The following is a 24,287-nucleotide window of genomic DNA, read 5'->3' as shown; positions in this document are numbered from 1 at the left end:
CTCCTTAGACATTTAAGCACAGTCCTTTAGCTCCACTTTAATTCTAGTTTGGCCTTCATTCTCTCACAAATTCCTGTAAACTCATCTTTCTCACATGATTTCCTGAAAGTAGAAAATTACAAACAATGAATGACATCTTATTCAAGAAATTATATAAAGATAAATAATAGGGACTAATGCAAATCATGGCTTAATTATACAAATTAAGCATAGTAAAAAAGAGATAACGTCCACATAAATATATAACAAGTATACATTTTAAGGTGTTATCAGAACTCAAACTTATCTAGTATTCCAAATAAAATTAAGTAAACCAATATTGAGTTATCTTCCCATTTAGCATTAGTTTAGACATATCTTGAGTATCTCCACTAGATGAGTTAAAACCAAAATCCTCTCTATTTTAGGAAGTAAAACTTAAAAATACAACTTCATGAAGTTGTATTTTGCTAAAGTAAACCAATATTGAGTTATCTACACTAGGATCCATTTGGATACAGCTGAAAACTGAAAACACTGTAGCAAAATAATTTTTAAATGTGTAAATAGTACTGTGGGACCCATTTTTAATGAAAAAATTACTGAAAAGTGAAGTTTGTGGGTCCCGTGAACAGTACATGAAACCCACTTGTGTGGCTTAAAAGTGGTTGAAAAGTCAAATTATGCGGCTAAAAAAAAAAAGCTGAAAACACCCAACGTGGACGCGCAAACCAAACGCACACTAAATCAACCGTCTTTCTAAAGTTCAAAAAGTGTTTTGCTAATGAACATTACCTCTCTTTGTCTAGGGTGTTACTGTTCATTAGCAAAAGAATTTATTGGAATAAAATATCCAACTCCTCTCTCTCAAGTAAAAAAAGTTGAAACAAGTACATTAAAAAAATAAAAATAAAAATGCTCTTAGTTAAACCTATATATCTTCTATATTTGTAGAGTTGCCAAAAGACGCAGCGCCCAGATGTTTAAAAGAAGGGGAAAAAAAGTGTTAATCCCTACAGTCATCAATGGTCGGTCCCAAAAGAAATAATAAAAAGAGGAGCCAAGGAAAGAAAGAGCTGGAAAGTAGCATATATATATATATATATATATATATATATATATATATATATATATATATATATATTCGAGTTTATAAAAGAAAGCCTATAAAGAACGGCTATATTGTATTGTATCATATACCAACATAGATATACGTACCAACATCTATGATCTGTATTAAGGGTTTAAACTTAGAAATTCTTGTTGTATTGTCCCTTATAATATTGTACCCTCTTAAACCTTTAATTAACATTAACATAATTTGTTTAGCCGATTGTTATTATTGTTTAATACTTCTCTCCTTAATTTTAATGGGGTTATTGTTTAATACTGAATTACTGACACAGGTCATCAAATTCAAAAAACAAAGACACATGTCGTTGGCAAACACCATGGGCTGAGAATAAATTTCGTAATACCCTTTCCTCACTAGGTATTTTTAAGCTCTTGAGTCTTAAGTGACCTTAATTAGGAAAATAGTTACAGAACATAGTTTTGCTCTAAATTAAAAGAATTTTCTTAAACTCAAACCTTTAAAAAGAGAGAGAGAGAGAGAGAGAGAGAGAGAGAGAGAGAAATCAGTAGTAGATTTTATTGATTAAAGATTACGTACTACATTATATAATTGGAAAAAGAAAAGAGGTACATTCTTCAAATCAAGAAATAACATCCTCTTTAATTCTCTTTTGCAACAATAGCAAGAGCTAGGTTTCAAAGACACACTAACAAAACAAACTAAATGAAAACTTGCACAAATTAAATTGATGTATTCTAGCATCCACGCAGCCTCCGAAGGACAAATTTGTCAAAGTTGAGGAGATCCAGGAATTCACCAAAAATACTTTATCCTATGATATCTACGCAACATAAAAGATGTCAAAGTCTAGAGTTTTTAGTTTATGCAAAGCAAACTCTATAACATCTATGAAGTGAGTTTTTGGTTGGCAGCTTCAAGGAATTCCAAACAATCCATTTGAACCAAACAACCCATTTGAACCAAACAACTTCGTAAAAGAGCAACCCTATTAGTTTTGGTCATTCCTGTGTATTTTAATGATGCGAGTGGAAAGAATACAATACTATTATTTTTTCAGAATATGGTATGATTTTTTTTTCCTTTAAATTATAATGAATACTTAACTAAATTGAGTATTTTGTGGTTCATGTAATAGGCTAATTTGAACCTACCACTAAAAAGTATTAAGATTTTTTGTGAAAATGTTATAAACATAACTCTTTTTTAATAGATAGATCATAGATAGTGGAGGAGTGGAGAGGAAAAATATTAAATGACAGGTTATTATTGACTGTTATTAATGGGTAAAAAAAGTTTTTTTAGTGGTGTGTTCAAATTAGAACCAATAACCACTTATTACTTAGATTTGTTGTGAAAATATTGTGAGTATGACAGTTTTGTAAAAGAGACAAGTGTTTTAACCTTTTTTTTTTTTTTTTTTTTTTTTTTTTGAGAAGGGAGTATTTTACTTTGTATTAGACGTGTTGACAAAAACATGAGTTTTGATTCAAAGTACCATTTTATGCCGCAATTATTTAATTCCATATCAATTAGTAAATTAGAACAAAAAATTAGTTGATATTGCAAAATAATACCAAGCTAAATTGCATATACTCATTTTTTATATTTTTTCTTGCTTTCATCATTTTTAATACTTAGTTCATAGTACACAAAAACTTCATTCTAAAGATTTAATCTACATGTAAAGTCTCTGGTGGTTGAATAAGAGATTTAGGATTCAATCCTTGTCTACACCTAAGACCGATTGGTGTCTTGGATTAATGATAAAGAATAAAATTATTAAGAGCAGACATTATAAATTGAAACTCTATAAAAAAATTTAAAAACAAAAATACCAATTTAAACTATTTGACTAGGATCAAATTATGGAAAGGATATGTTAGCTTAGCAATTTTAGATTTATTGTCCATATGATTTTGAATTCAATAAATATAAGTGATATACTTTTCTTTTCAAGTTTAATATATATATATATAGAGAGAGAGAGAGAGAGAGAGAGGAACATGTTCCTTAATTCTGTGGTTTAAGATACTAAGCAAAACATGTGGTACAATTAATTTATGTTATGGGTTGATATTGATCCATAATGAGAAATTTGGACAAGAACATGTAAATTATCAGGATCTATTTATCAATTCTAGTGAAATATGTTACATGGATCTTTCTTAAGTGTTTTTCTTACTATTTCTCTCTTCCTATATTTTGTGTTATTTTTCCTTCTTTCTTCTCTTTTATATGAGCCATCTTCTTCTTTTTCTTCGTATTTTATCTTGGTCCACTTGGATAACTTTTGGTCTTATTAGGCTCTTCTTTTTTGGTTTTTCATTATGAACGAAGACTTCTGGGATCTTCCTTATTGTTCAAGCATCCACCTAAATAATTTATAGTCTTATCAGGCTCTTCTTTCTTGGTTTTTCATCATGAACGGAGACTTCTTGGGCCTTTCTTACTATTTCACTACAAAAAAATTGTTCTATCCCAGCATTTTTTTCCCGACATTTTTACAAACCGCCGTAATAGATAAGCCTATACCAGCGCTTTACAAAGCGCTGCCATAGGAGGCCTATAGCAGCATTTTTCAAAAATGCTGGTATAGGAAGCCCAAAAGTGCTAGGATAGGGTTACTGATTTCCTTTATCACTGGGATAGGTCTCTCCGTCCCCTTATGAAAAGAGCCCTATCCCAGCGCTTCCAAAAGCGCTGGGATAGCTCTTTCTCCATAAGAGAATAGAGGGGCCTGTCCTAGTGTTTTTAAAAGCGCTGGGATAGGTCTCTCCGTCCCCTTATGAAAAGAGGCCTGTCCCAGCGCTTCCAAAAGCGCTAGGATAGCTCTTTCTCCATAAGGGAATGGAGGGGCCTATCCCAGCACTTTTAAAAGCGCTGGGACAAGTCTCTCCATTCCCTTATGAAAAGAGGCCTATCCCAGCGCTTTTGGAAGCGCTGAGATAGCTCTTTCTCCATAAGGGAATGGAGGGGCCTGTCATAGCGGTTTTAAAAGCGCTAGGACAGGTATCTTCGTTCCCTTATGGAGAGAGGCCTATCCCAGTGCTATTCCAGCGCTCTAAAAGCGCTGGGATAGGTCACCTAAAGTGCTGGGATAGGTCACCTAAGAAATGACCAAAATACCCCAAAACCATAAAATAACCAAAATACCTCTGAAACCCAAAAAATGACCAAAACACCCCCGAACCTAAAAATTACAAAAATACCCCAAAAACCTAAAAATTACTAAAATATCCCCAAAAATGACGAAAATACCCTCGAAATCTAAAAATGACTAAAATAACCCCAAAACCCAAAAAATTGACCAAAATGCCCCCGAAACCTAAAAATAACTAAAATATCCCCCAAAACCCAAAATATTGACCAAAATATCCCTGAAACCTTAAAAATGACCAAAATACCCCTAAAACTTATAAAAATCACCTATAGGGATTTGCTAATTATCAAATGACCAAAATACCCCCAAAACCTAAAAATTACCAAAATAGTAGGAATTGATTTCTTCTTGAGGGCATACAAGATGTGGATGTAACATTATTATAGAATATCCAAAACAATAAATTTTGACTTATTCATGAAACTGAAAAACAGTTTGAGAAAGAATGATTGAAGTTGTCAAAGTATGTTTGATACATGTGTTCATTTCATGGTGTGACACTGGCTGCTCATAGAATTTGAATTTTATTGGGAAGATAGCTTAGATTGAGGTGCTAAAACTTGAACCAGGGATGTACGGTTTTTTGCATTAGTTCTTAAATTATATAGTGACCTATTCTTTTGGATTTTATTATTGTCCTGTTGTGCTGAGATATATAGCGTCCTTGTATGTGCATAATACCATCACAAAGTCACTACTGCATGTATATAGCAGGAATCGGAGCTTTTGACAACTACGCTAAATGACTGAATCTTTGATGGATAGGTGCCTCTTAAAGCTTTTATTACTATTATCCCTAGAATAGTGACGGGGGATTTAGATGTTTTAAGTTTCATTTATACAATGTTTCCTTACCCTTTTTTGTTGGAATAAACATGGATAGGCGAATTTTTGATAGGCAAAGATGGCGAAGCTAAATGCATTTTTCCAGTTCCCTATGGATGATAATTTCCAAAAATTTTACAATATGGAGAGATGTGCTCACATTACTGAGCCAATTGAAACATAGCAAAGAGACAACGAGCCACTTGCTGAATTTTTTGCGAAGTGTTATGGCTGTCTAGGTGGATATGATCCCTGATGGGTGTGAAATTTCATTTAGCTTAAAAGGCTATTCATTCAAAAGCATGGGGATGCATGTGTGTATGCATGAACACAACATGTGCACGCATGATTACAAACAGATTTTTCCTACAGCTCTGCGCTACATTTTATATACTTTACTAAAAATTATATTTAACACCTAAAAATTCAATTATGTATGTGTTTTTTTTATACAATGTCATTGTCACCCAAATTCTGGTTACATATGCAGGTAGCTGATTTTTCTTAGTATTTCAAGGTCAGAAATCTGTAACATTGGATATAGTTATTGGAATGTGGCAATTACTATTTGCCGAAAAGCAGTGGCCATTGGTTGATCATTGGTGCAAGTTCTTACAGGTAGCTTACCATCCATATTTTGATCTAATGAGACTGAGTAGTGAATTCTTATTGTGACCTATGGTGAAAAGAATTATGTAGCTGGCATCATGTTGGGATTAAGGCATTGTTAAGTGAGCTGCAATAGGAAGTGAGAAGAATTATATTGCTAATTATGTATTTATGTTTATTATTAATTCAACCTTGATGCCCTCTGGGGATCTATCTTCAGGTCTCTGTGATGTTATAAACAGCACATAGGCATCTATGTCATTGTTAGATTTGTTTGTCTATGTTTGTTTTTGTGTTGTTTTCATCTTCTTTCTTTTTTCCCTTACCCCCCAAAAGGATTCACTCATTGTGAGACAAAATGCCTGGGGGTTTTGGCAAAAATCCTACCAACCACCATGTCAACATTGTTGGTAACTGCTGTTGTCAGTCGGGTTGGTGAAATTTTGTCAATGGTAGAATGTGATGGTTGGTGGGTGAACAACTCTACACCTAGGCTCATTGGCTAATTTGCCTTCATAAATTATTTAATGCAAAACTAGCTTGGTGGCTGGTTGTGTGATTGGACTTTTTGTGATTCTTGGTTTAGTTAGGCACCAGTGGTTAATGCATATGACCTATCTAAGCACATGATAATAGATATACCTTTAGGTGCAGGCTTTATTTTTCATAATGATTACCTTGTGAAATTTTCTGTGGTTCATTACAGTTGCTATAAAATAGGTATTAGAAAATATGTATTGTAGGTACATTACAAGTGCTAAAAAAAATTAAAATTAAAAAAAAAAAAAAAAAAAAAAAAGACCTATCCCGACGCTTTCAAAAGCGCTGGTATAGGCCTTTTAAATTTTATCCATTCAAGACCTATACCAGTGCTTTTGAGAGCGCTGGAATAGGTACTGCCTATGCCAGCACTTTCAAAAGCGCTGGTATAGGCCTTTTAAATTTTATCCATTCAAGACCTATACCAGTGCTTTTGAAAGCGCTGGCATAGGTAGTACCTATTCCAACGTTGGTATATGTTATATTCACATTTTCGTAAAGGCTGTCTCGACACAAGTAAAAACGCCAGAACAAGGTCTGGAAAGAGCCGGGACCTATCCCAGCGCTTTTGAAAAGCGCTGGTACAGGTCCAGCAACCCTATACCGACATTCAAACTGCGGCGGTTTGAAGCGCATGGAAAAAAAAACGGCGGTATAGGAATTTTGACCCTATCTCAACGCTTTCTAGGGCTATCCCAGTGGTTTTCAAAACGCTGGGATAGCCCCGTTTTTTTGTAGTGTTTAGGCTTGTCCTTCTACATTAAATACGATAGTGCCAGACAAGTGACCTTCATTAATGCAGAGGTGGTTGTGGAATCATCAAGAACTTTCAGAAAGCTACCTTAGAAAAGTTTAGCTTCTTTGAGATTTATCTTGGTAGCTCAGACACGCCTTAGACATGACTTCGGTGTGTGGCCTGGAAGGGTGTTAGGCCTAATCAATGATTAGAGGTCTTGTGTTCATTATAAAAATGGGCTAGTCAATACTGAATTTATCTCCATCGTTTGAGTCGATACTTAAATTGGACCCAGTACTTATCTTATTATAATAAGGCCCGATATTTGCTCAAAACTCACCCCACTACAATATATATATATATATATATATATATATATATTTATATATAATCATAATCATAATCTTCTCTTTTAAATTAAATATAAATAAATAAATAAATAAAAAGCATATCAAAAAAATAAAACAAATAAAAGTCTTATTAAAAGTCAAATGTTTCACTTAATGTGAGACGAGTGGAGTAATGCGTACCTAATTAGTTAACTGCTTTCTCGACCAAAAAAAAAGGGAAAAAAAGTCAACTGAAGACATATTTATGGTTTTTAGTTCCTGTTAACTTGCTCAAAAAACCATAAAAACCATTAATTTGTCAATTGAATCAAGTTAGGCTCTAAATTTCAATACTTTGATTAATAAATAATAAATAAATAAAGCACATAACTAACTTTTTCACAATAATTTTATAATAAACTCTAGTTATTATTATTTTTTTATACTAATTATTAATATTACTTTTTTTTATTAATTAGTAATAATTTTTCGTTTAAATATGTTGTAAAAATATTTTAGAAAGGTTATAAGCGTTATTTAAAAGCAATCGAGAAGTAAGGATAGAGGGGGCGGGTTGGCGCTTCTGTGGAGATAAGGGGTCTCAGTTTAGGTTGATAGCTTTTCTAAATTTCATATTGATGCTTTGGTTAATGGTGGTACTAATGATGTTTGGAGATTTACAGGTTTTTATGGCGAGCTGGATACAAATGCAAGGGATGAGGCTTGGAATATGCTTCGCATGCTGAATTCAAAGCCACATTTACCTTGGTTATGCATGGGAGATTTTAATGACATTATTTTTACTAAAGAAAAGCGTGGGGGTCAAGTGCGCCCTCATGAACAGATGCAGGCTTTTAGGGATGTCTTGGATACTTGTGGTTTTGTTGATCTTGGATTTACTGGTCTTGATTTTACATGGCAAGGCAATAGACATGGGCATGTAGTTTGGGAGAGATTGGATAGGGGTGTTGCTAATTATGATTGGATGGCTAAATTTCCTGCAGCTACTGTTAGGTATCTTCACTGTATTGCTTCTGATCATCGACCAATACTTCTCTTCTTTGATCCAAATGGTGAGTCTATTAGGTGGAAATGTAAACCTTTTCACTTTAAGGAGATGTGGTTGGCTGATCGAGGTTGTAGTGATGTTGTTAAAAAGGCTTAGGAGGTTCGGCAAAGGGTGGTTCTCATGATATGGTGGTTCAATTAAAACGAGAGCTTAATGTTTTGCTTGATAAAGAGAATCGTATGTGGTTTCAACGGTCAAGAGCCTTATGGTTGGTAGAGGGGGATAGAGATACAAAAAAAATTTAATGGGGTGGCTACACAACGTAAGAGAAGTAATTTTATCAAGGGGGTTTGGGATGGGGATGGTGCATGGGTTACGGATGAAAAGGTAGTGGCTGACCTTTTTGTTGATTTCTATGCTTGGCTTTTTACTTCTTCCAACCCAACAAATTTGGAGAGAATTTTAGCAGGGGTTCAATCCGTTGTTGATGATTCTATGAATGCTGCCCTAACTATGCCCTATTTGTGTAAGGAGGTGGATGTTGCAATTAAACAGATGGCCCTCCTAAAGGCCCTAGGTCCGAATGGGATGCCTCCCATTTTTTATCAGAAATTTTGGCTCGATATTGGAATGGAGATCTCTGATGCGATACTCTCTTGCCTTAATTATGGTACTTTTCTTAAGTCCATTAATCACACTTTCATTACTTTGATTCCTAAGGTAAATAACCCTGAAACTGTTGCTCAATTTAGGCTTATCAGTCTTTGTAATGTTATTTATAAAATATTGAGTAAAGTTATTGCAAATAAACTGAAACCTATCTTGAACTCTATTATTTCAGAAGCCCAGAGTGCTTTTATTGTTGATAGAGTTATTACTGACAATATATTGATTGCCTTTGAGACTTTGCATCATATGAAAACTCAATGTTCGGGCAAGACAGGTTTCATGGCCTTAAAACTTAATATGAGTAAGGCTTATGATAGAGTTGAATGGATTTTTCTGGAGAAGATCCTCTTAAAGATGGGTTTCAATGAATTGTGGGTTGCCTTGATTATGCAATGTGTGACTACAGTCTCGTACTCAATTCTAGTGAATGGTGAGCCTCAGGGTCTGATTCGTCCTTCAAGGGGTTTAAGACAAGGGGATCCTCTTTCTCCTTTTTTATTCTTATTTTGTGCGGAAGGTTTGAACACTCTTCTTTCTAAAGCTGCTTGTGATGGTGATATTCGAGGGTATTCTATTTGTAGAGCTAGGCCAAAAATTTCTCATCTTTTCTTTGCAAATGATTGCTTGTTATTTTGAAGAGCAACACCTTTAGATTGTGCTAAAATTCAGAACATTTTGGCTTGGTATGAAGCTGCCTCAAGGCAACAAGTCAATTTTGATTAGACCGCTTTCTTTAGTAGGAATACTTCTGAGGAGGTTCAGGAAGACTTAAAGGTTATGTTAGGGGTGCCTGCTATCAAGAATTATGAGAAATATTTAGGGCTTCCATCCTTTGTTGGACGTTAGAAAAAAGTTTGCTTCAATCACATCAAGGAGAGGATTTGGTATCGTATGCAAGGATGGAAGGAGAAATTACTTTCTCAGGCCGGTAAGGAAATTATGATCAAGGCAGTGGTTCAATCCATCCCTACTTATTCTATAAGTGTCTTTTGTCTTCCTATTGGTTTGCTCAAAGATATTGAACCTATGATCAGGAAGTTTTGGTGGGATTGTTCTGAAAATTCTAGGAAAATTCATTTGGTTCGATGGGAGACTCTTTGTTCCTCTAAATCTGTAGGAGGAATGAGATTTCGGGATCTTAGGATGTTTAATGATGCTATGTTGGGAAAACAAGTATGGCGTTTGTTTCATGATAGAAATTCCTTGGTGTATAAGGTTTTTCGGGCTAAATATTTTCAGTCCAGTTTTATCTTTGATGCTAAGGAATCATCGAGGTGTTCCTACACTTGGTGTAGTATTTTGCAAGCTAGAGAAGGGGTTTTAAAGGGAGCTAGGTGGAGGGTGGGTGATAGGAAAGATATTTCAATTTGGCAGCATCGTTGGCTGCCTTCAGCAGGGGGTGGATGTGTTGTATCTCTGCAATGGGATCAGTCCCTTCAGGTAGTTAGTGATCTATTTCTGCCCAAGTCCAAGAGATGGAATGAAGAGCTTATTGACTTATATTTTTATCCTTGAGAGGCCGAAGTTATCAAAGGCATACCAATTAATCAATTTGTCGATTTGGATACGCTGGTCTGGCCTTTGTCTTCTGATGATATTTACTCGGTTTGGAGTGCGTATAGACTGTTTGTGGAGCTCAGTAGATAGAACTTGCCTAGTCCTTCGTATGTGGAGTTGGGTAAAGGGTTGTGGCATGGCATCTGGAAGCTTCGGGTGCCTCAGAAAGTTCGACATTTCTTATGGAGAGCTGTCTGAGAGGCGCTGCCTACTAAGCTGAGTTTGTTCAAACGGCACGTGGTGACTAATAGCCTCTGTGAGCAGTGTCGTGACTTAACTAAAGATAGTGTCCATGCTCTGTGGCTGTGCGATTCGGCTAAGGCCATTTGGATGTCTGACCAGTGTTTTTCTTCTCTGCGTTCAAAGAAGTTTTCCACATTTGAAGATGTTTTTCATTTTCTATGTGGGGAGTTTTCTTCCAAGTCAATGAAGCTCTTTGCCATGGTTGTGTGGAGTATTTGTGTCATCAGGCTTCTGCGTTGCTAAAGGAGTTTCATGATGTGCATAAAAAAATCCCTCAGATGGCTATTTGAAGTGGGGATACTCAGTGGAAGCCACCTGCCTCTGGTTTGTTCAAAGTTAATTTTGATGGAGCTTTGTTTAAAGAGCAGGCTTGTGCTGGTCTTGGGGTGGTTATCAAGGACTCGGGGGGGATGATCATTGGTACGTTGAGTGCTTCTGGGTTCTGTGAACATGGTGGAAGCTTTAGCTGCTAGAAGAGCAGTAGTAATTGCACAGGAGCTATGTCTATAATCCGTGGAGGTGAAGGGTGATTCTTTGAGGGTTATCCAAGCTCTTGGTGCTACCAAGCCTTCAAGGACTTTGTTTGGGAATATAATTACTGATATTCATCGTTTGGTATCTCATTTTAATTGTAGTTTTTATCATGTTAAGAGGGAGAGCAATAAGCTTGCTCATTTCCTTATTCATAGAGCAATTGTATCTGCAGATTTGGATGTGTGGTTAGAAGATCTATCACGTGATTTAGAGGATGTCTTTCAATTTGATTTGCTTTAAATAAAATTTCTTACCTGTTTCACAAAAAAGAAAAAGAAAAAAAAAAAAAAACATAAAGAGAAAGAGAAAAGTGGAAAACCAAAAAAATAACGTGGCAAGTGGCAATATAAAAAATTGGAACAGGAAAGGAAAGGAGAGAGCTTTACAGTAAATATATGGAAATCCAAGGGTAGAAAAGTACAGTCACAACTGTCACACAAAACTAAAAAAGCTAATCTTCCTACTTTCCCAACACAAACATCAGTACATGCTTAAATCCCTCACATTCTCCTAAGCCTAACTCAGCTCACTCTCTCTCTCTCCCTGACACAAACAACAATGTCACCTTCATCACCACTACCACAACCATTTCCTTTACCATTCTTCTTCACTCTCCTCCTCCTCTTCTCCAACGCCGCCGCCGCCGCCACCAACACCACCACCAAAACTCACTCTCCACCTATCTCTCTCCCACCTACACCCTCACCCAAATCTTCTCCAACTCCAACCATACCCTCCCCTGAATCTTCTCCAACTCCAACCACACCTTCTTCACCTTCACCTTCATCACCCTCTTCCTCTTCTTCCTCCACTCTAGACCCAAAACAACTGAGAGCCTTACAATCCCTCAACATCCCAACTTCCAAAGACCCTTGCCAACCCAAAAACAATGCCACTTTACTTTGTGACTCTTCCAAACCTTTTCGTCACCTCCTCTCTCTCACTCTCTCAAACTGTTCCTCAGACGATGTAGCTCTCTCCTTCACTGCCCTCAAATCTCTCTCTTCTCTTCACTCTCTCTCCTTCCTCAACTGTCCCATCTCCCCCATTCGCTTTCCCTCTGACCTTTCTTCCTCTCTCCACTCCTTCACTTGCATCAAGTCCCTCAAAAGACTCACTGGTGTCTGGCTCTCTCGCCTCCAAAACCTCACTGACCTCACTATCTCTTCCACTATCATCAGTGCCTCTGGCCCTTTTGTCATTCTCGGCAACATGAAGAAACTCACTTCCATTACCATCTCACACGCCAATCTCACCGGTTACATTCCAAAACACTTGAATCTGAACTTTACCCACATCGATCTTTCAGCTAATAAGCTCAGAGGAAAGATACCCACTTCGGTTACACTACTTGAAAACCTCGAGTCTTTAAATCTTTCATCGAATGCGCTTGATGGTGAAATACCCACTTCGTTTGGGGACCTGATTTCGCTGAAGAACGTGTCTTTAGCATCCAACTCGTTGTCAGGTTCGATCCCAGACTCGATGTCAGCTATACCAGGTTTGGTTCATGTTGATCTGAGCTCAAACCAGTTCAATGGGACTATTCCGAGGTTTCTCTCTGAGTTGAAGAGCTTGAAGTACTTGAATCTAGCAAACAACGAGTTTCAAGGGGTAATGCCTTTCAACGGGAGTTTCATTAAGAGGTTGGCTGTGTTTAAGGTTGGTGGGAACACTAACTTGTGCTATAACCATTCGGTTCTGTCATCAAAGTTGAAGCTTGGGATTGCGCCTTGTGATAAGCATGGGTTGCCTATGTCACCACCGGCCTCTAAGGCGGATTCTTCAGCAGATGAAAGTAGCAGTGATTCGGATTATGATGAGAGTGATGGGAGTGATTCAAGTAACAAGAAGGAGCATCATCATGGACCAAGTAAGGTTGTTCTTGGTGTGGCAATTGGGCTTTCTTCTATAGTCTTTCTTATTGTTTTCCTAGTTCTTCTCTCAAAATGGTGTCGTTAAAGAAAGGAGAAGAACCATTTTTTGCTTTTTTGCTTTTATTTTTTATAATTTTATTTTTTGGTTACTTATTAGATTAGGGAAATATTGGTTGTTAGAGATGAGTTTGATTCATTTATTATATACACTTTAATGATGAAGAAGAGTAGGTGCAACGGTAAAAAAAACAAAAAACAAAAAAAAGGAGAGAGCAATCATTGAATTGGTGTGTTATTTTTTTTGCTGATGTGATCATTTGATGGGGGAAAAAGAGTAGTGGGGTTTCAATTTGTCTGATAGGTGTATTCACTTGGTTGCATTATTAATGTGCCATAGAGGGGAAAGTCGTTGGTGTTTTATTCCTGAGTATGTACTTTTTTCTTGAGCTACACGCATTTACCTTTTCACACTTATATATTAGTCAGCTACTCAATTCATCCTTATGAGCTTAAATTGTGTTGGTTTGTTGTCCATTTACTCTTTCTTTAGTACAGTGAAGCCATACTTTAGTATTACAGTGATTTTCATTTATATTGTTGGTATCGATTAAGTCTATGATAATAGAATGAGGGTGTTCAGGTTTTTTTTTTTTTTTTTCTTTTTTCCTCAGTATATTTATGTAGTCAAAGGAAATTCCATGAGGAGGTCTTCATGGCTGTTATGAGCGCCCGTGTGCTACAAGCCTAAAACAATGATTCACAATATTTTAGGCTCTAGATTTGTAATTTAGGAACTTTCACCTGTACAGCTGTACTAGGTATTTATTGCTAATATTAGCACAAAAAAAAAAAAAAAGGTAATTTACGTGTGCGTCCCAGTATATTTGGAAGTTGAGAGAGAGAGAGAGAGAGAGAAGAGGGTAGAAAGGGAATGATTGTCCCTTCCCCTTTTTGAATGTTTTAGGGCTCGTTTGGTAGAACATTTTAGTAATATGTTTTCAGTTTTTAAATAATATTACATGCATTTTTACACATTTTTTTACCAATACGTATTTCAAAAAAATTCAAACAATGTTACTCAAACTACTCTATCAAACGAGCCTTTAACTTTTAAAATTAAGTATGTTTAAAAATTAAGTAAAAGGAGGGGAATAGATATCCCTCCCATTTGTTTAGATGCTTTAAAAATTTAAATGAGATTAAGGAGAAATGATCAAACATCATATAAATTTAGAAAAATTCTTAGGTACTTTCAGAGTACAAAAATATGGTACTCCCTCTTCTTATATTCATGGTAGATCTCACCATGAATTTAATGAGTTGACCACATCATGAATGTGAGAGGAAGGAGTACCATTCTCTGTGCTCGTACTCTCTGTGCTCCAGAAGTACTTAAAAATTACTCATAAATTTGACAATGTAGAGGCTACAAGGGAGAAGGAGATTGAAAGGGAAGGATTATTGCTTACCCTTTTTGAATATTTTGAAAATTAAGTAGGAGGAGGGGAATTGATATCTCTTCCATTTGTTTGCATGTTTTAAAAATTAAAATGGGATTGAGAGGAAATGATAAGACATCATATAAATTGACAATAATATCCATCTTTTGTTCAATTTAAAGAAATATATATAAATTGGCATTAATTGGGTAAATTTGACATTTTTTTTTAATTGTTAATTTTTAATATTAGTGGAATCGCTTCTTTCCTTTTCCAAATACTTTCAATTTGGAGAAATTAAAAATGAGAGATTTGAAATGAACCCTTTCCCTCTTCCATTTATTATTAATATTATTATCATTTTTTAAAAATTCCAAAGAAAGTAATTAAATACCTTCTGTTCCATTACCTCTACTCATCTCTCATTCCTCTCCGTCTAAAAATTCATGGCCTTTCCCTTTTATAGGTGAACAAATCATTACAAGAAAATTGCAATTATTTTAGGTGATGGTGATAAATAGGATGACTTTTTTTTTTAATTGGTGATATAGGAGGATAATTTTCTGTCACACACACTCATTAAAACAAATTATAATTATATATGTACGACCCTGAATAGACAATGAACAAGCTGGTGATGGTTGATGAGTTGTAAAATGGAGAATGACAATAGATGTCTCTGACCCAACTAACCATGTTCTCAATGTAAATGTTATTAGATGGTTAATTCAAGTTCTCTCTCCTTTCTTGATGAGAATCTGAAATGTATAGTGATTTTGACTGGACCATATGAATTCAATGGTTAATTCAAGTTCTCTCTCCTTTCTTGATGAAAATCTGAAATGTATAGTGATTTTGACTGGACCCTATGAATCAATTGTTAGAACCATAAACCTACCAGCTTCTTTAACTGTCTTCTTTTTATTCTTTGCCATTTTCTTGATTTCCTCTTTGCTTTTCTTTCCTAGTTTTCCATAGCTTTGAGTTTCAGCCTCTATTCAAATATTCTCACCACCTCCAAATCCTACACTGCCTGTGCATTGTGGCATCTGTTTTGAGCAGGTACTGGAAACCTGATATATCCAGGCCCTGTAAACCTTTTCCCTGCATCATTATGTCCATCCAACTGAATGCTCTTCTTGCTTGTCTTTTCTGTCCTTTACTGGTGATAGAATGTTTGAGATGGCTAAAAGCTTGGAATAACAACAGAGATTAGAAGATAGGGATTTTCTCATCAGCCCTTCGACCACAACACAATCTATATATTCTTAGAAGATTCTAATTTCAGCTCTAAAATGGTGCACCAACAAGGGATTGTTTTTGTGTTAGCTGACTCAACAATCAGAATTAAGCTTGCATTTTTGGTTTGTATCTGGGAAGTACTTTTACCATTTCAAATTGCTTTAAATACCACCCCCCCCCCCCCCCCCCCCCCAAAAAAAAAAAAAAAAAAAAAAACTTCCACGCTATTTTACAGGACTTGGCATAAAACTAAGCAAATCTTAGGGTGATTAGATTGTACTAAGATTTCAAAATGAAATTCCACAAACTAACATGATGCTGCCTCAACCCTCAACTGGACCAAATGTGCTTGTGGATAAATCTTCCTAGACAGAATGTACATAACTTAGTGCATCACTTAAAAGGTACGACATGAATTGCTATCTACTCAACACCCTTGTGCTGGACACTTTTTAACATGGCAAAGCTGTTTTATGTACTCATGTGTCAATGCCATAATTAGAGGCAGCTGTTTTTGCATTATGCATTTTGCTATTTGGACCCCCGCCACATAGGCGCAGTCATGAATGGCATCTCAGCAGCAATATGAAAGCTGAACCTAATTTACAATAAACATATATCTTGTCCTAATGTTAATAAATCATATACCATCCTCACAGAAAGATGACTTAAAAAAGTTGATAGAAAGGGAAAAATAATAATTTATGGCAAAAATTTACAAGAGAAAATCTATTAACACTATTTTTGTCATAATCATTACATGGTTGATTGAGGTCTATGTGAAAGTGATAAACAAATGTTCATAGTTTCTTATGTCAATGTTGTGGCAAAAGCACAAAAGTTGTAGGCAAAAAAGAACTCATTTGAAAAAGAAAAAAAAAATTTCTACAGTTTGTGTGTGTTCTACTTATTCCTATGGTAGTAATCATTACTCCAATAGCTTCAAAGTTCGCCCACCAGGAATAAGTTCATGGAGGAGGACTGGTGAACTAATAATTGTAATTTATCAACATGAGGAAATAATCGTGGCCAAAAAAATAACTACAAAGAAGATATGAGAGTAAAAGCCACGGAGAAGTGAATGTCTAGAATATCATCCACAAGTGCATCATAAAAGATTATAGGAAAGCTTGTTTTTCTCAAATTGCTTTAATCTCAATGTCATTGTGATGGTACACAACAATTTTGTGAAATCGTAGTATTGTGTTTCTATGATTCTATCACACTTGCAAGTCTAAACATATTTAACTTATGCTTGTCTCTAAGTGCAAAAGAAAGTTGTTTTTTGCATTGTGAAGAATACAATACAAGACCTCTGTCTTACAACCATACCAGAGAGCTGTGCAGCACATAAAACATGTCATAGTGGTCCAAACCTTATACTATATTAAAACAATGAAAATATAACCATACAATATAAAATTGTCTGAACCCTGGAATATTAGATCTTATCGTACATATTCAAGGACTGGCCCATCACATTGACCTGTCTGCTGTCTGCGTTGGTGGGCCTGCAACGCTTAGCAGTTTCCCAAGGCTTGTGATGGACAAGAGCAGTAAAAAAAGTGAGAAAAGAAGCAAGTGGAAGCCAAATTACTAAAACATGCCTTTAGAGACAATACAAGAATGATTCCAAGTGAACTGTTTACATGGGCCTTCCTATGATAATAAATCATATGCAGAAAGTTTCGTGCTTTTATCAGTGTTAAAACGTCATTTTCTACATCCTAGAAGATTTTTCAGGACTCCTCCAAAGTTGGTAGTAACTACTTTGGAAATCTTTTATGCAGCTCCACATTTAATAATTCCCATCCTTCCAATTATAAAGATGGGGAATTCAATTTTTTTCAACTCCCCAGCAGGGAAAAAGAATTCCTAAGGACACAATCAACGCTTTCTTCCAGAGAGATCGATCATCCTCGCTTTGGTAATGGTACCCCTGTCAAGAATGGAGAAAATATTTATGAATACAAATCAGAGATTAGCATTAATGACAAACTGTTTATTTTCATATGAACTAAATATTATGCCTCCAAAGGTCTACTGAGACAGGAAAATGCTGCTACTTACAATGCAAGACAAAACCTGCATGTTGACCATATACAAAGCCATCAAAAGAAGGATTCTTCAAGAAAATTCCATTCACGCGAGACATCGTGATTCATAAACTCCTCCAGGCTGTAAAGAGACATATAGGGAGCCTCTATGTAGAAGTGCAATCACAATGTTTGAACTGTGAATTATGTCTTTGTTTAAGTGACCCAATATGTATAAGAGATCTTAACCATAAGTCCTCATCCAAGCATGTTTGTCTCAGTCAACAAACCATTTTACAACAACTTATGAATCATTTCTTAAGAATCAACTTGATTTGCAACTCTTTTAAGATAATAACTCCTTTACATTCAAACCCCTACTCACCCTTGATTCACCAGAAACCTCTGCAAGAACAGTTGCCATCCTTGAAATGGTGAAAGCGATTGGAATCTCTCAAGACAATCTCCCTGCTAGCTGACTTTGACATGAACTTGGCCATCTCATGACAATCACCACATACTCTCAGATTCTTGGTCACACGTATGGTTTTGCCATAAGGCAGGCTCAATATTCCAAAAGCCATGGCTAACTTTTCACTGTGCCCACAGAGAGCCACTTCCTTCTCCATATCATCTGCATTAATCAAAGCATATCTTGTCTTAGGAAAGTAACCTTCTTCCCTCATCTCCATTCTTAATCTCTTCAATAGTGACTCTATCTTCTTGGTTTGTGGGTGTGAACTATCACCAGCCACAAATACATAAACTTTGCCTCTGATCTCTATCCAGCTACACCCTGGGTTCTTTTTCAATCCTCGCCGACCAATCTTCTCCCGCAAAATTTTAACTTTTTCCCACTTCTCTGCCTCAGCATAGATATTCGCTAAAAGTACATAATATCCTGTGTTCTCTGGCTCCAGTTCAAAAACACGTTCTGAGACTTTCTCTGCTAGTTTTACATCATGGTGGATCCTGCACCCACAGAGCAAGGCACCCCAAATTGTGGCATCTGGTTTTATTGGCATCGTTTCAATGAATTTATATGCCTTCGATAGCTTCCCAACGCGAGCGAGAAGATCCACCATACAAGCATAATGCTCCAACTTGGGCTCAAAATTGCATTCATTTCTCATTATATGAAAAAACCTCCATCCTTCAGAAAGTAATCCAGAATGACTGCATGCATAAAGTATAGAAATGAAGGTAACTTCATCAGGCTCAACACCTTCATTTCTCATTGCATTAAAGGTAGCAATAGCTTCACTTCCAAACCCGTGCATGCCATATCCAGCAATCATTACTGTCCATGAGATAAGATCCTTTGAAGGAGTCATGTCAAAGAGTAAACGTGCAAGAACTAGCACCCCACACTTCACATACATGTCAACAAGTGCATTACTGACATAATGATCTGAAAAAAATCCATTTCTCAAAACGTATCCATGAATCTCTCGTCCTCTTTCTAGAGCTGCTAAGCTGGCACAGGCTGGAAGGATACAGGCCATTGTTATGCTGTTGGGTTTTATTACTCGTTGCATCTCAACAAACAAATTAAGAGCTTCATTGGGAAGACAGTTCTTTGAGTAGCCCCCAATCATGGTATTCCATGAGATAATATCCTTTACTTGCATCTGAGAAAAAATAGAGTAAGCATCTTCCATGCTTCCACATTTTGCATACATATCCATGAGAGCATTAGAGACAAACAAACTAGAGTCCATTTTCTTTTCCTGTATATAAGTGTGTACATCCCTGCCACTCTCCAAAGAGCCATTACAAGCACAAGCGTGAAGGACGCTTGTGATGGTAAAAAGATCAGGGCTAACACCTTTCCTTTCCATTTCACTGAATAATCTTATTGCCCCATCAGATAAACCTTCTCGGACAAAACCTGCCATCATTGAAGTCCACGACACTACACTTCTTTTGCCCATCTTCTCAAAAACTTGAGTTGCAGCATCCAAATCACCACATTTTGAATACATGTCCAGCAAAGTATTGTTGAACATGAGTTCTCCATCAAAACAAGATTTTATTGCAAAAGCATGAACTGCTCTACCGACCAAAAGAGTTCCAATACTTGCACAAGCCACAAGAACATTCACTATTGTTGCCAAATCTACGCCAACACCCAAACATAGCATCTCTTTGAAAAACTCAATTCCCCTCTTTGCAAGACCATTCAATGCATACCCACTTATCATAGAATTCCAAGATATAACATCTCGATCACCCAATTCATCGAACAACTTTTGTGCACTCTCAACTCTTCCACACTTGAAGTAGAAAGCAATCAGAGAATTCACAACTGTGTTATAACAACCAAAACCCAATCTCAACAAATACCCATGAACCTGTTGGCCAACTTCTATATTTCCTAAGGCCGCAAAGCACTTTAAAACACTAGAAAATGTATGAGAATTCACTTCAATACCCAACTCCTGCATCTTCATGAACAAACATATACTTTCCCCAAAATCACCAATCTTTGAGTACTCATTTATCATAAGATTCCAAAGAAAGACCTTTTCATTAGCAACCTTATCGAAAACCCGCCTCCCTTCTCTCAAATCCCCACACTTCACATACATAAATACAAGTTTTGAACCCAAAACTCCATCAACCACTAACCCATTAGAACATATCATCGAGTGAACCTTTTTACCATCTTCTAGCGATTTAAGTTCAGCACAGAGCTGCAAAACTGAACAATATGTATTGGTCTCAAGCTCGGATTTTTGAGACACACTAAGCAATTTCATGGCGTTTTTCAAGTTACCCGCTTCATAGAATTTACAAATTTTGGCATCTACGTCTGTAACTTCATGAATGGTGGTTTTGGTGAGTGAGGCTGAGGCACGGGTTGTAGTACAAGAACCATACCAATTTGTAGATGATAGAGTGGTCGTTGAAAATGGTTTACAGAAAATGAAACCATTTTGGGACATGACACGGTTTTCTTTAGGATTATTATGGTTAGGGAGAGAAACCCAGAAGATTGGTGTGGTATTGGCTGTGATCAACATTTTCAGCTATGTCCCTGAAATTTGAGGAGCGCGAGAAATTCCCAACTAGGAAAAAAAACCCAACAATTTAAGTGCATGACATGACATGAAGCTCACAGGCTTATAATCAAGCCATGAAAGTGTTGTGCACGTGCACATCACGCGCTTTTGAAAGATGTGGACCAGCTCTTTCTAGTAAAACAAAAAAAAACAAAAAACAAAAACAAAACCCAAAAAAAAAAAAAAAAAAAAAGAGAAGGGAAAGGTACTATAGGAGAAAGTATATGTGAATTTGATTAGCATAATCCATTTGCATGTTCATAATCTCAGATTTTACAGAAAAATATGAATGCAGTGGTATTTGTACATTCTCACTCTACCCTTGTTCAATTTCCCTTTTTTCTTTCATTCGGCAGGCAATCCAGGCTGGGAAAACGCATTTGCTCTCTCAAAGGTATCAAATTTTTGAAGAACCCACCTCCTATTTTCCCATTCCCACATGCAAACACCCCTCCCCCCCCACCCCCGTCCTTTATTTCTTTTTTTGTGGGTGAGATATTGGTGTATTGGTATTGTACTGTGGTTGAGATTTGAAGCACTGAGTTGCTGTCTTTATGCTTAGTTATTGGTTTTTGTGATTGAATTGTAGTAATTATAAGGAATCTGTGTTGGGTTTTGATGATTTGGAGTGTGCCACCCGTGTGGCAATACCTTTGTTGTTACACTGTGCTGTGTTCAGAAGGAACATTTGATTGATGGTTGATGTTCAAATTGATGCCTAAACTTAAATTGTTGTTAGAACAAGTAGTAATTCAAGTAGATATGATAAACTTAGCTTCTTATTTTGAGTGAATAATAATGGCTGCCGGGTTCCACGGCTACTAGGCAATTAGTCCTAACCTCAATCTGTCTACTTTTAGTCTGACATTTCATTTTCACCTGAATGTCCAACCCCAAAATTAAAAATCTGTGTTTTTAAACTGCTTAAGGTTATTTTGGGGGGAAAAAAAGAAGATTCTAGGATGTCTGGAGTCAAGAATATAATTTGACATCCGAAAAAGTGGAGCACTTATGCAGCTCCTCTATTGAAGTGCTTGTTCTGCTTGGTTTTGAGAGAAGTTGCAATATTTAGTTACTGTGATCTTGGAATGTCATCATAGTTCAAAGACATTGTATCACTCTTATTTTTATTTGTATATAGACATTATCTTCTTCTTGAACGTATTCTTGTTTGTATGCTTCTAATTGACTATATCTGAGTCTGTCATTCCCTCTTTATTAGCTTACAGCCTTACACTGAAGATTGGATATCATATATAATGATGTTTTTGGCCCGCACGTTTTATAAATATAGACTGAATGATCATTTTTTGATGCAGCTTTTTAAATTTGGCAGAGACTGCAGATAGGCCTTCACTGTTTGACTCACCAAAGGACTTTCATCAGTTAACTGTTTCAAGCATAAGATCTGGTGAAAATGGAAGACGTAGACCTCCCTGGAGAAGTTCTGCCTCAAGAAGAACATCAGAGGACGAAAATGAGACACCTCAATCATCCAATGGTGAAAAATCCAACTCATCTAACCAGGAAGAGATCATCGCTATGTTCCGACGAATTCAATCTGCAATCTCAAAGGATGAGTCTGTAAAAACTAAGAGAAATTCCAACTTGTCCGAGGATAAGACCTCACCTGAATCAGTTCTGGAGGTTCTTCGCAAATCAAGAAAGCAAGTGAAAGGTGATGCAGGTAGATGTCACATTTGTTACTGTTGTGAAATTGTAAGTTATGACAAGATATACTGATATCGCAGGGAAACTTGAAGCTGAAATATTCTTTAATTTTTTGATTTCATTGGCATGCAAGAAAAAAGGACAAGCTTGAAGAACGCATAAAACTTATTATTGAAAAATTCACATCTCACTTTCTGAGCAAGAAAATTAATCAAGTGTCAGTGTTGTATGCAACAATTAGTTTTTTATATAATTATTACAATCCCTATTTTCTTTTTCTTTTTTAATATTGTTTATGTAATTCAGACTCTCTTGTTATTGTAGAAAAAACTTCGAACAAGGAAGGTGATAAGGTGTTGACAAGAAGAAGACGTGTGGCTAAGAAAGAAAAACAACTACAGAAAAGTCCTCCAGTAGCAGACTTAAAGCCAACCCGGCAGCCATCTAAGTTTGTGAGGAGATCACCAATACCATCTCCATCAACCCAAAGAGAAAGGATGCTTGAGTTGAATAATGAAGCATACTTAAAGCCAACTCGGCTGCCATCTAAGTTTGTTAAGAGATCACCAATACCATCTCCATCAACCCCAAGAGAAAGGATACTCAAGTTGAATGATGACGCATCTCAGGCCAGAGCTGGAAGAAAGGAATTAAAGTTGCCGAGAATAGAGGAAATGAAACTAACAGAACTTAAGGATCTAGCAAAGTCTAGAGGATTAAAGGGTTACTCGAAACTGAAGAAGAGTGAGCTCATAGAATTACTGAGGTCCTAAAAGAATATGAAGTGTTCCTGTGATGAGAAAAAATAGAACCAGGAGGTTGAAGTTATAAAGGAATGACAAAAGAAGCTGATCTTCCAATTTTTCATGTGATTTGTCATTGAAGGTCCGTCTCTTTTGGTGCTAGTGTCTTGCTTTCATTTTTATGTTTGGTTGTTTGCTTCAAATGTGTTTAACAGCTCTAATTTTCATGACATGTAAATTTTAGCTCCATGAACAGATTCTATTTAATTGAACCCTCATGCAGTTAAAACAGCATTATGTACAAGGTGCCAAATACCTCCCCTCCCCCAAATTTTGATAGATGTAAGTATTGCGTAATTTTGATAATCTTGAACAATTTCTACAGTTTTCACTTGTTTAATCCGAACTTTTATTATGCAACTTTCAAGAGGTTTATTCTCTCCTGGTCAAGTTGCCACAGCATTATGTGATTGCTCTGTTTAAGATTTCAGATCTTAGCAATGTTAGTGAAAAATAGAGTGAACATCACCACCAAAATTTATGTGGTTCAACAGCGTGCCTACATCCATGATATTGAGCAGTGGAAAATTTCACTATCAGAAATGAAGGGTTTACAATGATTTTATATGCCTCTAAAGAAACCCTAGCTCGGTGTATTAAAATTTTCCAATATACCCTTACCATACTGAGGAGGGTCTTCACCCCTCACCACCACCCATGAGACTAGAGACCAATGTTACTTCTCATTAAGAATATATGAGCCACTATCTCTTTTCTCTGCCACTCTTGGAGCAACATAGTAAGCAAATAGTAAGAATTATTTCATATGAAAGAGGGAAGGGTGGTTTAGATGTTGGCGATTGGTTTCTGAATCTAATTTGATTGTAGGCCATAAAACGTTGCTAGCTATAGCTATATTGCATGGGAC

General features: G+C 36.3%; 3 protein-coding genes across 7 annotated transcripts; 2 read left to right on the top strand and 1 right to left on the bottom strand.

The window, feature by feature from the left end:
- Positions 1-11,750: 11,750 nt before the first annotated feature.
- On the top strand, positions 11,751-13,677 carry LOC126726235 (receptor-like protein 51). Its single transcript, XM_050431453.1, has one exon. It carries the CDS (start codon positions 11,845-11,847, stop codon positions 13,246-13,248), a length of 1,404 nt encoding a protein of 467 aa, XP_050287410.1. The 5' UTR covers positions 11,751-11,844; the 3' UTR covers positions 13,249-13,677.
- A 3,525-nt stretch (positions 13,678-17,202) lies between these two features.
- On the bottom strand, positions 17,203-20,978 carry LOC126726234 (pentatricopeptide repeat-containing protein DOT4, chloroplastic). Of its 2 annotated transcripts, none has more exons than XR_007655752.1 (2): positions 17,915-20,978; positions 17,203-17,783 (listed from the first exon to the last, which is right to left on the bottom strand). XR_007655752.1 is itself a non-coding variant. In XM_050431452.1 (2 exons), the coding sequence occupies exon 1, from the start codon at positions 20,904-20,906 to the stop codon at positions 18,273-18,275; it is 2,634 nt and encodes an 877-aa protein (XP_050287409.1). In that variant the 5' UTR covers positions 20,907-20,978; the 3' UTR covers positions 17,203-17,783; positions 18,266-18,272. The 2 variants fall into 2 exon arrangements, 1 of the variants encoding a protein (XP_050287409.1); XM_050431452.1 differs by having other exon boundaries at positions 18,266-20,978.
- A 160-nt stretch (positions 20,979-21,138) lies between these two features.
- On the top strand, positions 21,139-23,759 carry LOC126726233 (SAP-like protein BP-73). 4 transcript variants are annotated; one of them, XM_050431449.1, is made up of 3 exons: positions 21,139-21,339; positions 22,265-22,623; positions 22,941-23,759. In XM_050431449.1, the coding sequence occupies exons 1-3, from the start codon at positions 21,200-21,202 to the stop codon at positions 23,387-23,389; spliced, it is 948 nt and encodes a 315-aa protein (XP_050287406.1). In that variant the 5' UTR covers positions 21,139-21,199; the 3' UTR covers positions 23,390-23,759. The 4 variants fall into 4 exon arrangements, with proteins under 4 accessions (XP_050287406.1, XP_050287405.1, XP_050287404.1 ...); XM_050431448.1 differs by having other exon boundaries at positions 22,265-22,632; XM_050431447.1 differs by having other exon boundaries at positions 22,265-22,632; positions 22,923-23,759.
- Positions 23,760-24,287: the final 528 nt, after the last annotated feature.

The sequence above is a fragment of the Quercus robur genome, chromosome 5, assembly GCF_932294415.1.
Source record: "Quercus robur chromosome 5, dhQueRobu3.1, whole genome shotgun sequence".
Classification (NCBI taxonomy): Eukaryota; Viridiplantae; Streptophyta; class Magnoliopsida; order Fagales; family Fagaceae; genus Quercus; species Quercus robur.
Note: the sequence above shows the minus strand (reverse complement) of the source record. Positions and strands in the feature narration are given on the sequence as shown.

Excerpts from the sequence above, each read along its gene's own strand:
- LOC126726235 (XM_050431453.1), top strand. The coding sequence starts at position 11,845 with ATGTCACCTTCATCACCACTACCACAACCATTTCCTTTACCATTCTTC.
- LOC126726234 (XM_050431452.1), bottom strand. The coding sequence starts at position 20,906 with ATGTTGATCACAGCCAATACCACACCAATCTTCTGGGTTTCTCTCCCT.
- LOC126726233 (XM_050431447.1), top strand. The coding sequence starts at position 21,200 with ATGTTCATAATCTCAGATTTTACAGAAAAATATGAATGCAGTGGTATT. Across the intron at positions 21,340-22,264 it reads ACGCATTTGCTCTCTCAAAG|CTTTTTAAATTTGGCAGAGA; the intron begins GTATCAAATTTT and ends TTTTTGATGCAG. Across the intron at positions 22,633-22,922 it reads GCAAGTGAAAGGTGATGCAG|ACTCTCTTGTTATTGTAGAA; the intron begins GTAGATGTCACA and ends TATGTAATTCAG.